The sequence below is a fragment of the Protopterus annectens genome, chromosome 1.part1, assembly GCF_019279795.1.
Source record: "Protopterus annectens isolate FY-2018-M chromosome 1.part1, PAN1.0, whole genome shotgun sequence".
In the NCBI taxonomy this organism is placed as follows: domain Eukaryota; kingdom Metazoa; phylum Chordata; order Ceratodontiformes; family Protopteridae; genus Protopterus; species Protopterus annectens.
In genome coordinates, this window is record NC_056726.1 from 825,115,141 (window position 1) to 825,129,828 (window position 14,688).

General features: G+C 43.2%; 1 protein-coding gene across 2 annotated transcripts in view; it reads right to left on the reverse strand.

The window, feature by feature from the left end:
• The window catches only part of LOC122807596 (myosin-IIIb-like), a 2,420,886-nt gene that overhangs the window by 107,375 nt on the left and 2,298,823 nt on the right, over positions 1 to 14,688 (reverse strand). For both annotated transcript variants that reach the window (XM_044078517.1, XM_044078510.1), the window contains exon 26: positions 3,091 to 3,180. In XM_044078517.1, coding sequence (XP_043934452.1) covers positions 3,091 to 3,180 — 90 coding nt within the window. The remainder of the gene's footprint in view (positions 1 to 3,090; positions 3,181 to 14,688) is intronic.

Here is a 14,688-nt window from a genome sequence, read left to right on the forward strand (position 1 = left end):
TTTCTGGAGGACCTGGATGAAAATGACAAGGGGGGCCAGCAGCAATTTGACCTGGAGGATAGAGCCGGGGACTTCACTGAGGTCCTAGGATCCATTGCAGTAAAATCCAAAGCAGGCACCACCGAAGGTATCAGAGAAATAGTGATTATCGCCCCCCGGATATGAGGAAGCTGTAGGATCCAACAGGGGGACACAGTCTTCTGCGGATGCGAGAGAGAGGAATCTACAGACTTCTTAGGCTTCTTTGGTGGGAGAGAGTCCCCTGGGGAGACAAGGAGGGACCTCTTTTTTGCCTTCTTAGCAGCAGCAGCAGACAGAAGCCAAGAAAGGGGTCCGAGCCTCAGCCGAGGAAGGAAGAAGGCCCCTTATTGAGCTTGTTCCATCTGTTGGCTAAAGCCTGAGAATTAAAGGCAGGACAGACAGAACACTCAGCATTTAAGTGGTTGGTACCCAGGCGGTACATGCACTCATGGTGGGCATCCCGATTGGGGATTTTATACCCACAAGAAGTGCAGCATTTAATGCCGGGAACTGGTTTGTCAGTCATAACAAAGAAAACCGCCAAAACCAACTGGCAAAACAGAAAGAAGAAATGCAGACACAACTGAACCAAGGGAAAGCACAGGAAGAGCTGTACTAAGAGAGCAACTAAGTACTAAAGTTAACACTAAATTTAACCACTATTCTAAAAAGTAAGACTGATTTTTTTTTTTTTTAACAAGAACAAAGGAAAAATCGCGCGCGCGCACACACACACACACACACACACACACACACACACACACACACACACACACACACACACACACACACAAAAGAAGGAGGAGAAAAATAGCCAAAGGCACTTACAACTTGCGGAAAAAATACTACCTGAAAGGTAAACCATGCTTAAGAGAAGGAACAGGCATCTGACTCGCAGAAGTGGCAAACGAGATCTGAGGTAGTTGGGTGAATGCAGGCCACTGTGGTATGAGGGAGGAGCTTGAGAATTGGATCCAAGTCTGTGAAAAGTGGCCAAGCTGGATCAGAGACCCCATCGTGAGGGTGAATGAAGGAGACAACATCAGATCAGGCTATTTTGTCATAATAGTCTGTCAACGCACTGTTTAAGACACTCCTCCTCATGCCTCTCAACTACTTTGCACAGGAATTCTGGGCAAAATAAAAAAAAAATTAGAGGGGGACAAAGGCCAAAAATCAGGCATAGATTTTAAACATTACTCTTACAAAGTCAGAAAGTTGTTAGAATAAAAGGTTTTGCATTAGCATGCTTCTTTTGAAAGATATGAAGTTTGAAAGTCAAACACATGCCATTATTTACTGAATTCAATCCTGAACGATTTGCCAGAAAAACCACAAATTGTATAAGCAGCAGACCAAAAATACAAGTCAACAATCTGAACATTCTGCAAAATTCTTAAGGTTGAGACTGAGAGATATGGGGGTACAGTATACAAGGGAAATGTGGGTGTGGAAAATGAATACAAAATCTTGCAAAAGCAGACAGGTGCACATACAACACTACAGGGAAAAAAAAAAAAAAAAAAACAGGAGTGGGAGTGTATACATGTGGGAGAGATAGTGAATGGGGGTTGGACTGCACACAAGGGAAGAGGCATGAGACAGAAGGAAGGGACACATCAGAGAGAATATGGTGGAGAGCTGACAATGTGGGCTGCCAGGCCTTGCCAGACAGTATCCTAAACAGATAAGCAGAACCATGGTAATGCCATGGCTATAGTTGAGCACTGCCTGACTTCTGAGTTTCAGACTTCAAATCTTTCAGAAAATGCATGACAATGCAAAACCTATAAATCCATCAGCTTTACAAGTTTATAGGAGCAATATTTAAATTCTGTCCCTAATTTTGGGCCTTTGCCTTACATGACTTCTGACTTTGTCTAGAATGCTTGCACTAAGAAGTTGTAAGGTATACATATGCCTCACTCCTTCTCTCTTCACATTCCCTCCCTTCCTACTAACCATCTCCCTGCACTCTCATACATGTTCTCCTTCTGCATTTTCCTGTGCTGTTCTTATCCCTTTCTCCTAAACCCATTTAAAAAAAATTGGGGGCCACCTCAAGTTTACAAGTATACTGCACCTCTGATGCATGCAGAACCTAGTAGTGCTTGTGGCCATTTGCCACCAGTCAGCACAACCTTAACCAACACTATTTCACACTACCATGAGATGAGATCTGGCAAATGTACTTTATTCCAGGAGGTCACACCCCTCAGTCCTCACTGCACTACACAGAACCTAGAATCTGTACAGAAATACAACCAACCGTAGCTACGATCTTAGTTAGCAGTTCACAATACTGCCGGTTGTCGTTCATCATGCAGTTGCTGAGATTCATTTAATGAGCTTTTCAATAGGCTGTACATAACTGCTTTGTGATGCTCTGGCTGTGCAAGGGTACAGTTAATGCTTAGGAATCCCTTGCAAACAAATATGTACACAAATTTCTGCTAAACGTTTAATTTCTGATTAGCAATGTCTGTAGCATTACTCTAAAATGGCAAGTATAAAATTATATAAAGAAGACTATACTTCAGATAATCAGGCAGCATTCTTTAGGCTGTCTCTGCTCATCAGTTCAGTTTGGAGATTACTCCTGGGTTACCAGTTGATTGAACTTTCAGCATGTTGGATTTCTGACTTCTAAATAAAATACTAATGCTTTTTCCACAGGTTCTGGTTAAAACCTCAATTTCTTTCACATGAATGATTGTATCATAAAAACGCAAAAAAAAAAAAAAAAATTCAAAGAAAAATACGTATGGAAGAATAATACTGTAAAAACTGTCAGAGATCATTATGAGGATCACAGTTTAATAAGGTATAAACATATACAAGACATCAGTTACTGCATCAGCATCATTTTTCAACAGTGCAGTATCATTTATTTTACATGAGATGGCTGACTAAATGCTAAAAAACATAATTCTCAAACCAATTATTTGTACCTCAGATGTCAGAATGCTACCTATCAATTTAGCTACTGACACTGATGATGTCCCCTACTGCAACAGACTTTTTACAGCACAAAACAAGAAACAATTGTTAACCTAGATACTGGCTTACTTAAATGTGAGGGTATATCCTTCCCGGTTTTGACTAACTCGTATCAAGAAACATCCTAAAGGTTTGTCAGCAAGCAGGTTTTCAGCTTCTCTAGAAATGAAAAAACAACAGTATTAATACAATCATCAACTAATCCCAGAATCATAAAGTGACAAGCTAGAAGCCAACATTAGAGCAATCAAAATGACATCCATAGAGAAACGAGTTTTGGGGCAGCAGCTTGAGAAAAAGCTATTACTGGATACAATCCCATTTATCGCAAAAATAAAGTTATCCGTGGAAATGCGTGTAAAACTCTAAAATCCAAGTTCTTCATGGTAAAGAGATGTGTAAATTAGAGATCCACAGTGCAATACATCTAAATCACGGAAAGATTACATTAAATAAACAAAATAAAATACATATACAAATAACACTATGCTGGAAAAGTATTAGTTAAAATATTTCTCAAAGATATTGTGTCATTAGTACAACTGAAATGTGAATGAAAGTGACAAGCAAATCTTAAAGATAAACTATCTTTATTCAAAAGGTGTGGCTACAATAAATGAGTAGGTACAGACTGTAACACTAGGCTCTCCAGAGCATTACATTCATCAGAAATGTACATTCTGAAATCAGTACTGAAAAAGGGCAGTCTTTGTACACTGAACAGCATACTAGCACACGGCTTTTGACACAGACAAGCCACAAAAGGTAGAGAAGCACACATTTTCCTCAGTGCTTTCATGCAGGAGGACCACTAACAGTTCAGATACAGAAGATCTGAAAATAAAATCTACAATAAATCATAAGGACAAATATGCAGATTTTCTTGCTAATAGAACTATATGTCTCAGAAGTTTTAAAACATGCATGTCTAAGCTCTTACAAAGGATGCAAAAGTGGGCCATCCTGCTGATGAACATTCTCAAAGATCTTGTGATACTCTCAGTGTTCTATAAGGCTACAAAATCTTTTCTGAAACAATCTAATTCAGCAAGTAAGTTTTTATTTTTTTTTTGCGCCTCACTGCCTTCTATCACCCCCTCAATACACTGGCATATTTGATCATTCCCAGTCCATTCATTTCTCTGAGGTGACACCCAATTGGGAAGTTGACACACTGCCAACCATCAGGCCATTTTTGCTGTACTGCACTATCCCTCACCCTCTGGATATGACATGGACTTCTGCATCAACAAATGGAAAGTACAGTTGTGTAGAACCTTACCATAACAGTAGATGTCCCTTCCTTCGCTGTTGTAGTATTCTTAACCATTGGGATTCCCTGCCTCGTGAAGCCTGATATCTGGCCAGCATACAAAAGTCTACTGTCGCATATGCGGTACGTCACACATGCTACTTGCAAAGAGTAGGGCATAAGGGTAATGTCCGGACATACCATCCTCAGAACTGATAGCAGCATTAGGAAGGCCAGTCCAAGGAAAACCAAAAGGTAACCAGTGCATCTAGGAAGGTAATGGACTGGGGGGGGCACTGAATACTGCTACAGTGAAGGAAAGTTCACCTACTGTTATGGTAAGATTTTACACAACTGTACTATGTCCTTCCACTCACTGGTTGCAGTATTCTTAACTGTTGGGAGACTGCCAAAGCTCCAGGAGAAATGTGGGTGTAGGAAGGACCAGAAAAACCATGGAAGGATGGCCCTAGCATAACCAGCTCTAGTTCTGGAGATTCCATCCAACTTGCAGTGCTTGGTAAAAGTATGCACAGAAGTCCAGGTAGCTGCGTCAAGAATAGCGTTAGTATAAAACCCCTTGAAAAAAGCACCAGAAAAAGCCACAGCTCTAGCAGAATGAGCCTTTACAGAAGAAGGAAGGCTCTTACCATGAAAAGTATAACAAAGAGAAACAGCCTTTGAGATCCAAGTAGTAGTAGTTTGCTTAGATACAGCTAAACCTGGGGATCTCGGATGAAAAGAAACAATTAATCAGATTTTCGAGCAGACTTAATCTTATCCAAACAGAATCTGAGTTGTCTATGCACACCCAAAGTATGCAGATTGCAGAGGTGAAAAAAGTAGGCAAATTAATTGACTGATTAAGTGACAACTCATTAGTACACAAGGACACCTTGTCCTTATAAAACACCAAAAAAGGAGGACAAGACATAATGGCTTAAAGCTCAGACACCTGTCTGGCAGAAATAAGGGCCAACAAAAGAACAGTCTTCCAAGAACAATGCTGCAAGGATGCTCAAAAAGGAGCCTGGCTCAACTACTCCAAAACAAAAATAAGATCCCAAGGAAGAGGAACAGGCTTCCTGGGAGGCTTAATATGAAGGATGCCATTAAGAAATTGTTTAGTTTCAAATCTAGAAGCTAAAGGAGGGGATAAAGGCAGGCAAGCAAAGACAGCCGATAAGTGGGCCTTTACAAAAGAATAAGCCAACCCATCATTGAACAACTCACACAAATTAAGACAGAAAGTACAGTTTTGTACCTACCATAAATGTAGATGTCCGATAGGAATGCATCTGCAGTCCTTACAAATGGGTTGTCCTGTCGTCAGGCAGCCCTTCGGTCGGCCGGATTCCAAAGTCTGGGTCTGGCCTCGGCTGCTAGTGTCGCACTTCACCCGACGTCATAGCTGCAGTTATTCGGGTATAAAGGCATCAGCCGACGCCATTTTCCTCAGTGTTTCTTGCCCCAGATGCCAGGTGCCCTCTAGGAAGGCTAAATTTGGATAAATGCAAATGGTTCCAAATAGTAGAGAGCAAACAAAAAATAATCATGCATGTACATATATACAAACAAATACACCATAATAGATTCCCCCAGCTAGCTACAAGATGGGCAATTACCCTAGGAGTACCACAGAGGGGAAGGAGAGTTGACTGCAGATGCATTCCTATCGGACATCTACATTTATGGTAGGTACAAAACTGTACTATGTCCTTCAAGGATGCATCTGCAGTCCTTACAAATGGGTAGAATACCATAGCCAAACTGGGGGAGGAGGAGAAATGAAATTATGGTGTAGTTAAGATCCCTTGCAAAACAGCAGTGGCAAAATCTGCTCGGGATCTAGAGTATAAAGGTAAATTATAATGCTTGGCAAATGTATGCACGGAGCTCCAAGTAGCAGCCTCTAAAATATCTTTGGTAGCCACCGTAGAAAAGCTGTGGTAGTGGCTGTAGCCCTTGTAGAGTGCGGCCTGATGTTTTCTGGAGTTTTCTTCCCATGGTAGGAGTAACAAAATCTAATGCAATTTCCTATCCACTTAGAGATTGTCTGTTTTGAAATTGCTTTTCCTTCCATTCCTGTTGCATATGCTACCAGTAGTTGGTCAGTTTTTCTATTGCCCTTGGTCCTGTCCAGGTAGTAGCATAGTTGTCTATGTACATCCAAGGTATGCAACAGTCTTTCTCCCCTGTTCTGTGGGTTGGGGAAGAATGTAGGTAGGTGGATAGCCTGATTCAAAGATACTCTGGAGACCACTTTAGGCATAAAAGTAGGATTTGTTCTCATGGACACTCTATCTTGATGGAAGATCAGGAAGGGCTGTACTGCCATTAATGCCTGTAGCTCAGATACCATTCTTGCTGAAGTGATTGCCAGCAGGAAAGCAGTTTTCCATGATAAGTATTGTAATTCTGCTGTTGCTGCTGGTTCGAAAGGAGGGAGTGTCAATTTTTCTAGCACAAAGTTCAAGTCCCATGCTGGCAATGGTGGTTTCCTAGGTGGTTTTACATTTTTAATTCCTCTCAGAAACTGCCTGAGCAAAGGATGTGAGAAGACTGGAGGATCCAAGTCGTATTCTGCTGAAATAGCTGAAGCATGAATCTTAATGGAAGAATAGGACAGGCCTTTGTGGAAGAGCTCTGCCAAGTATTCCAGGATGTTGGCTATGTTTAACAGTGACACATTTTCTCCTTTTGCAGTACTCCAAATGAAATATCTTTTCCATTTTGCTGAATAATTTTTTCTTGTTGAGGGTCTGCAAGCCTCCAAGATAATGTCTTTAACCCTTTGGGATAAATTTGGGTTATTTGTTCTTATGCAATGTTCCAGGCAGTCAGTTGTAGTGTTTTCAGGTTTGGATGCAGGGTGTTGTATTTGTTCTGTGTTAACAGCAAGGGAACAAGGGGTAGGGGCCATATTTGTTCCCGAGACATGCTCCTCAGTAATGGGTACCAATGTTGTCTTGGCCAGTCTGGAGCTATCAGAATGATCCTTGGACGGTCCTCTTTGATCTTCAATAGCACCTTGTGCATCAAAGGAAGTGGTGGGAATGCATATGCTGTCAGGTTTTTCCAACTGAAAGATAGGGAGTCCACCTTCCAAGCAAGTGGGTGGTACGTCCTTGTGCAGAATTTCTTTAGTTGGTGATTGCGTGGGGATGCAAATAAGTCTATTTGTGGGAGTCCCCATTTTCTTGTAATGGTTTTGAAGATGTCCGGATGCAGCATCCATTCGTGGGCATCCGTGGTAGTTCTGCTTAGTATGTCTGCTAGAATGTTTTCTTTTCCTGGTACAAAAATTGCTTGTAACTGAATGTTGTAACTCAGGGCCACATTCCAGAGGTCCATTGCCATGCGGCATAGAGGGTACGAGTGTGTGCCTCCCTGTTTGTTGATGTACCACATAACTGTGGTATTGTCTGTCCTTATCAACAGTTGACCTTGTCGAAGAAATGGTCTGAAAGTCTGAATTGCCAGTTTTACTGCCAGCATTTCCTTTTGATTTATGTGCAGGTGCAGCTGGTCTTGAGTCCATAAACCTTGTATGCACTTGTCCAGCATGTGTGCCTCCCAACCGAGGTCTGAGGCGTCCGTTGTGATGGTTTGGCTTGGTTGAGCGTTGTGGAAGGGCAATCCTTTGTTTGACTGACAGGCCTGAGCCCACCATTGGAATTCTTGCTTCAGGCATGGAATTATTGGAATTTGGGTTTCTAGGCTGTGCTTGTGCTGAGACCATAAATTCCTTAGGTACCACTGTAGTTTTCTCATATGCAGTCTGGCATGTGGAACCAATATTATGCAGGATGCCATGAAACCCAAGGCTTGTAGGACTTTTCTTGCTGTTAGATGGTTCTGCTTTGTTAATGCCAAGAAGTAGAGAGGGAGTTGCTCCTGTTTTCCTACTGTTAGGAATGCCATTTGTCTCGATGTGTCCAGCTCTGCACCCAAAAAGGTTATCCTTTGGGATGGTATCAGCCTTGACTTTTTTATATTGACTGTGTATCCCAGGGCTTGTAGCAGGTAAATGACCCTTTTCAAGTCTTCTGCTAGCTTGTTTTTGTTGTCCGCTTGTATCAGGCAGTCGTCCAGGTAAGGGTAGAGTTGGATTCCCTGAAGCCTGCAATGAGCAATTACTGATGCCAGGCATTTCATGAACACTCTGGGCGCAGTAGATAAGCCAAAGGGCAATGCTGAGAATTGATAATGCTCTGATCCTGCAAGAAATCTGAGGTATCTTCTGCAATTTGGTCGTATGGGGACGTGCAGGTATGCCTCCTTGAGATCTAGAGTTACCAGCCAAGACTCCTTGCCCAGCATGGGAAGAAGCTGCTGTAGGGTCAGCATTTTGAATTTTGGAACAATGAGGAAGGTGTTTAAAGCGGACAGGTCGAGAATAGGTCTCCATTTGCTTTCTTTTCTTGGTACCAGGAAGAGTCTGGAGTAAAATCCCTGTCCTTGCTCCATAGATGGTACCTTTTCCACAGCTCTCATCCTTAATAATTGAGTTATTTGTTTTAGAGCTTCTGCCTTTTGATTTGGAGGTAGGTTTGGCATTCCTCTCTTCCCTGGTAGAGTATGGAAGTGAAACGTGTAACCTTGGTCTATAGTCTGCAAAATCCACTTGTCTCTTGTGATGTAATGCCAATTTACTGAAAATAAAGCTAGCTTCACGCCCAAGGGTGCTTCTAGTTGTTCCCTGGTAGGCGGTGCTAGAGCCAAGTCACTGTGATTGTCCTGTAGTAGTGGCGGTGGCTGTGTCCGTGGCTGCACCTTGCTGATTGTTACCGCGCCACTGGCGTCCCCTGTAGGCACCCCTGGATGACTTCTGCCTCTTGAATGCCTATTCCTGCCTCTCTGAGCTCTGGAGGAGTCTGGAAAGGACCAGTTCTTGGAGGGCCAATTCCTGCTAAACCTTGGAGGTTGGACCTGCAAGAAATCTTTCACTGGTTGGACAGATTTTGCCTTCTCTTCCATCTTCTTCAGCACCTGTTGTGCAGGAGAGCCAAACAAATTGATCTTGTCCATGGGAGCATCGAGTAGTTTTGATTTAACATGGTCTGGTAAGGCCTGCTCTTTTAACCATGCATGCCTTCTGATAACTGTGCCAGTCATGGCTGATCTAAAGGAAGCCTCCAGTGCATCATAGCCGCATTTTAAGGAATGGTTACTGACTTGCTGAATGTTATGTACCATTTCTTGGACAGATTTTTTGTCTAATGGTTCATCTGAGGACAGCTTTTGGTTAACTGGTCTAGCATAAATTCTTGATACTGGATCATGTGGAATTGACAGTTCAAGGCCCTAGCTGAAAGAGAAGCAGAAGTGTAAACTTTTTTACCCCATCTCTCTAAGGACCTGGATTCCCTTTCAGAGGGGAGGGGGTTTTGGTAGAGGTAGCTGCTACAGCCTTAGGACCCTGGGAGATAGTCTCAGGATCTGCAAAAGGAGCCTTATACAAATGGTAATGCATGTCCGGGACCCTGTAGTACCTATCGGGCTTAGCAGGGGCCGGAGGTAGTGAATCAGGAGCAGTACAAGCATCATTAAATGCATCATCTACAACAGAGAGAACTGGAGGTATGGCTAAAGGCCTATGTTGTGGTAAATGCAGAAAAGTTCTAAGCCTTTTTCTAGAGTCTGAAAAATCCTGGCCCTGCCACTGAAATTGTTCCCTCATAGCATGCAAGGTTTCCCCAAAGGAAAAATCCTCAGGCGGAGAGGCAGAAGGAATGGACTCTTCAGCATCAGAGTCTTCATAAGGGGAGAAGGAAGCCTCTGGAGGGTTTGTATTATCTGAATCATCAGAGGAATCATCTGTAGCAACTGGCACAGGGGGCTCTGCTCTAGGCCTCTTCTCTGGAGGTGGGTGAGAAGCCCTGTCTGGTTGAGGTTGGGATCCCCGGATTAAAGAAATGAGATCCTCTGCTAGACTAAGCATTTGTGAACTTGAGCTAGGCCTGTGAGAGGGGGACTTAGCAGGCACAGATTTAATAGTTTTAGCTGCTTTAGCCCTGGCAAAGGCCTTAATGGACATGGATGCAGGTGGCCTAGCAGCTCCACGTGCAGGGGTAGAGATATCCAAAGGGATAGTGTCAGATAATTCCTGAGAAACTGCAATAGCAGGAGGGATATTAGAAGCCGATTCCACCAGGTTGGAAGAGGCCTCGCTGAAGGAAGAACCGCTAGCTCGGTTTCAGCCGAAGTCGGTCCTTTTCCTTGCGCTTTTAGATATTTGCGTAGTCAGAGGATCCATAATGTAAGCAAAATCGGAGCCGAAAAACTCCTCAGCAAATTCACCGACGCCTAAGTGTCCGCGGTTAAAAGAAGCACAGGCTAGACAAGCTGCTACGTCGTGGTCTGGGCCTAAACAAGGTAAGCAGTAAGAGTGGAAATCTTTATGAGGTATTTGTTTCCCACAAGTTAAAAAGTTATTCACTTCTTCTGACATCGGCTGAGGCAAGAAAGAGTCCCCAACGGGGTACTTAGCTTTTTAGAAGTCTTCGGTAGTAGTAGAAGTATTCGGTAGTAGTAATCTCTGATTCTGACCGACCCTCACTTGCGAACAGCTTCTGCTAAGAAAGACTGAGGAAAATGGCGCCGGCTGATGCCTTTATACAATAACTGCAGCTATGACGCCGGGTGAAGTGCGACACCAGCCGAGGCCAGACCCAGACTTTGGAATAAGGGCTGCCTGACGACAGGACAACCCATTTGTAAGGACTGCAGATGCATCCTTGAAGGACATCCAAAGGAACATCCACAGTAAGTAGGTTATGAGAGAGACACCAAACAGAAAACCTCTTCCATTTGGATAAGTAAGACTTCCTAGTATTGGGTTTCCTGGCCTCCTGTAGGACCCAAAGCACATCCTCAGAAAACGGTGTCTATGTGGAATCAAAATCCTATCACCTAAAGTGTCAGCTGAAGAGTAGACAAGTGGCAGTGGATGAAAGCTCCATTTTATATTGTGTAAGTCCACCCTATGAGGTAACTTGTGATGACTGACCGTGAACAGGGAGCCAATGTTGTCTCAGCCAAAAGAGAGTCACCAACAAAATTTTGGGAGTGTCCTGTTGAATTTTGAACATGACTTTTGCAATGAGAGGAAGAGGAGGGAATGTATAAAGAACATCCCTTCCAAGAAAAAGAGAGAGCAACCACCTTCCACACCAGAAGACCTGGGACTCTGGCACAAAACAGAGGAAGTTGTCTGTTCAGAGGGGAGGCAAACAGGTCTACTTGAGGAGTATCCCACCAGTGGGCAATATCCAGAAACACATCCCTGTGAAGTATCCATTCATGGGATTGGGTTACAGAACTGCTCAGAGTGTCTGCCACAATATTTTCACCTGAGGGAATGTAAATTGCCTGAAGAATCACTTGATACTGGACAGCAAGATCCCATACCAGGAGTGCCAACTGGCAAAGAAGGTAAGATCTTGTTCCCCCCTGTTTATAAATCACATCACTGTGATAATCTGTAAATATCTTGAGAGGTCCTGCGGAGAAAAGAGGATGAAAAGCCTGAAGAGTCAGCAGAAGCACTCATATCTCTCTGATATTGATGTGATCCTTTTGTTGAACAGGTGACCACACTCCCTGTACCTTTAGGGAGCCAAAAGCTGCTCCCCATCCCAGATCAGGTGCTAGGGAGGTCCTGGTTTACTGATGGGGGGACGGGGGGGGGGTGAAGTTTTCACTGAACTGGTCTATCAGCAGGTTAGCTATATCAACAACATTTGTGTATGTGGTGTTCTTGACCACCAGTTCAGAGCAGATTTGGGTGTTACCTTTGAGATTGTGAAGAAGGCCTTGTGATTGTCCTTAGTGCATGTGGACAAAAACACTGGTCGTGGCTGTCTTTATGGTGAATTTGTTTCTCGCACTGGCACTTACCTTTCCTGGAAGACATCAACCCCTAGAAACAACAAAAAGGAAAGAAAAAAACGAAACCCCAATGGGGTACATAACTGCAGTGGCTCAGAGACCAGCAAATAGGACAAAGGTGTGCAGAACGATGATTGGAAGGACGCAGACATTCAGACCAATGATCACGAGATGCGTTCGGACTGGCAGTAAAGACGTTTTGAGGATATGTCCGGATGGGACTTTTATGCCCTATGCTATATGCAAGGAACATACGTGACGTACAGCGACAGTAAGCTTTTGTATGCTGGCCAGATGGGCTTCACAAGGCAGGGAATTCCAACAGTTAAGAATCCTGCAACCAGTGAATGGAAAGACATCCCTTTTTTACCTCAATGCAAAAGTACGTTCACTCTTTGACAAGCCTTCTCTAGGGCTACATTCACCAGGATGAACAGCCCCACAGCCCCCCCCCCTCCCCACCCCCACGCAGCATGTTCTCAGGGAGACTGACCTATACCTTTACCCAGAGTGCCAGGTTGCTACAGGGGGAGGAGCCACCACAACTCTCACACCCCAACCCAGATGAGAATATTAATGTAAGCCATATGACTCACCCCATCCCACCAGGTTCTTACAGATTCCCATGCCACTAAACAATCTTGTGCTATCTTGGCTGCAGTAAGAATTTTATATCATGCTCCATAGAGCTGGGTGTTGCTTCAGCTAGCAAGTTCTCTGTGAGACAGTCCTACACAGTACAGCATATAAAACAGAAGTTTAGCTAGGGTTGCGTTAAGGGGGCAGCAACCCCAGGTGCAAGATGTTAGGGAAAGATCAGCAGATCTACTTTTTTAAATTTGTTCTCCTCAAGTAAAAGTGAGAGCGGGCAGTACGTGAGGACATGCTCCTCCTTGGAAGGAAGGAAGGAATGCCAAACTTGAGAAGAGATCTTTTTTTCTCCTTGACCTACTGTTGAGGTGCACTAGACCAGAGAGCTGCACAATGTACCAAATGAGCAACCTACAGCTCTGATACAAAGTATGACTAGAAAATGATGTTTTGCAGAACTACTCCAATGCACCAAGTTCTACATTTACAGGTCACATCTACACAGTAAAGTTTGCTGAAAATGTGGGCTCTGACCAAGCAGAAGTAATACTGACAGAAACCCTAAGTAGGTAGCTGTAACAGGTATTTATAAACCACAGAGTGGCTCCTTGCCCTCCTTCAAGTAAAGAATTATGATGCAGTGAGGCAATCAAACACCCTTTCTATCTGTCTAGTTATTAGGCTATCCTTTATCAAATGAAACAATCAGTTGCTTAGATCAATGTAGCAGTAGTAGTAGTGCTGGGTGAAAAAGTGTACTATGTACATCTGGACTACTAATGAGTACTGCTCTTATGACAAAACAATAGTAAACTGACAAAAGAACAGTTTGACTAAAAGAGAATTCTGAAAATGCCTTAAGTAACATTTTTTGAATAGAATGTTAAGTGACCTACTAATATAAAAATCAGAAAGACGTGCACTTAAACTGAAAAAATTCAAATTATATAAGGACTTAATAATAATACCAGACAGGGTGGGTGTTGCTGAGGAATAAAAGATTGCCTGGAAGAATTCATTGCCTCTGGAATTTCAGTTACTTCTTAGCAATGTCCACCCTGGATGAAACTGGACAGCCTTTATCATCACTTTACATGTTTTTATTACACATTTTTTTTCTATTTGATGTTAAAGAGCTCCTGCACTGGTCACATAATTTACCTTAGCATTCCACACCAGCAGCTGCTCACGGAACTAAGTGCATATGCTTAGATAAACAGACTGTCACTTTAGAAGAAAGTACAGTTGTGTTAAGAACTTACCATAACAAAAGATGTACTACTGATCACTGTTGCAGGAATCCAGACATATGAGGTTATTACCACTGACATATGTCCAGGGTAGCAAAACATTACCCTTCCTGAGGTCATACATCCAACACATGACCTCAGCTCTAAGCGTAGGGTACACAGATGGACATATGAGCGTAGATCCTCAGACCATATCCAACCTAGCAGCCTGAAGACTACTCAGAAAGGGTGACTGGTCAGCTAGTAGAGGTGCGGCTCAAACAGATAAGTAAACTCCCCCATTTCCATCTTGTAGAGCAGAGGTTAAAGCAGAGTAGAAGAAGAAAAAGGGAAGGTGGAAATAAGCCAGAGAACAGAGGATGGAAGCTGGGAAAGAATACAGCAACAGTGATCAGCAGGACATCTACTGTTATGCTCAGTTCTTACAAAACTGAACTATGTTGTGACTGAAATCACTGCTACAGTATTCCTGACATATGGGTGATGCCCAGAGCTGAAGGAGAAAGAGAAGAGTGGTTGGTTACTGAGCAGATGAGTTGGCTAGCAGTCTAGACAGGATCAACCTGGCAAAAGCAGCCCTGGACCTGGAGAAGGCATTAATTTTGTAGTGTTTGGTGAAGGTGTGTACAGATGACCAAGTAATAGGTTCCAAGATAGAACTGGTGCCTATTCCCTTGTGAA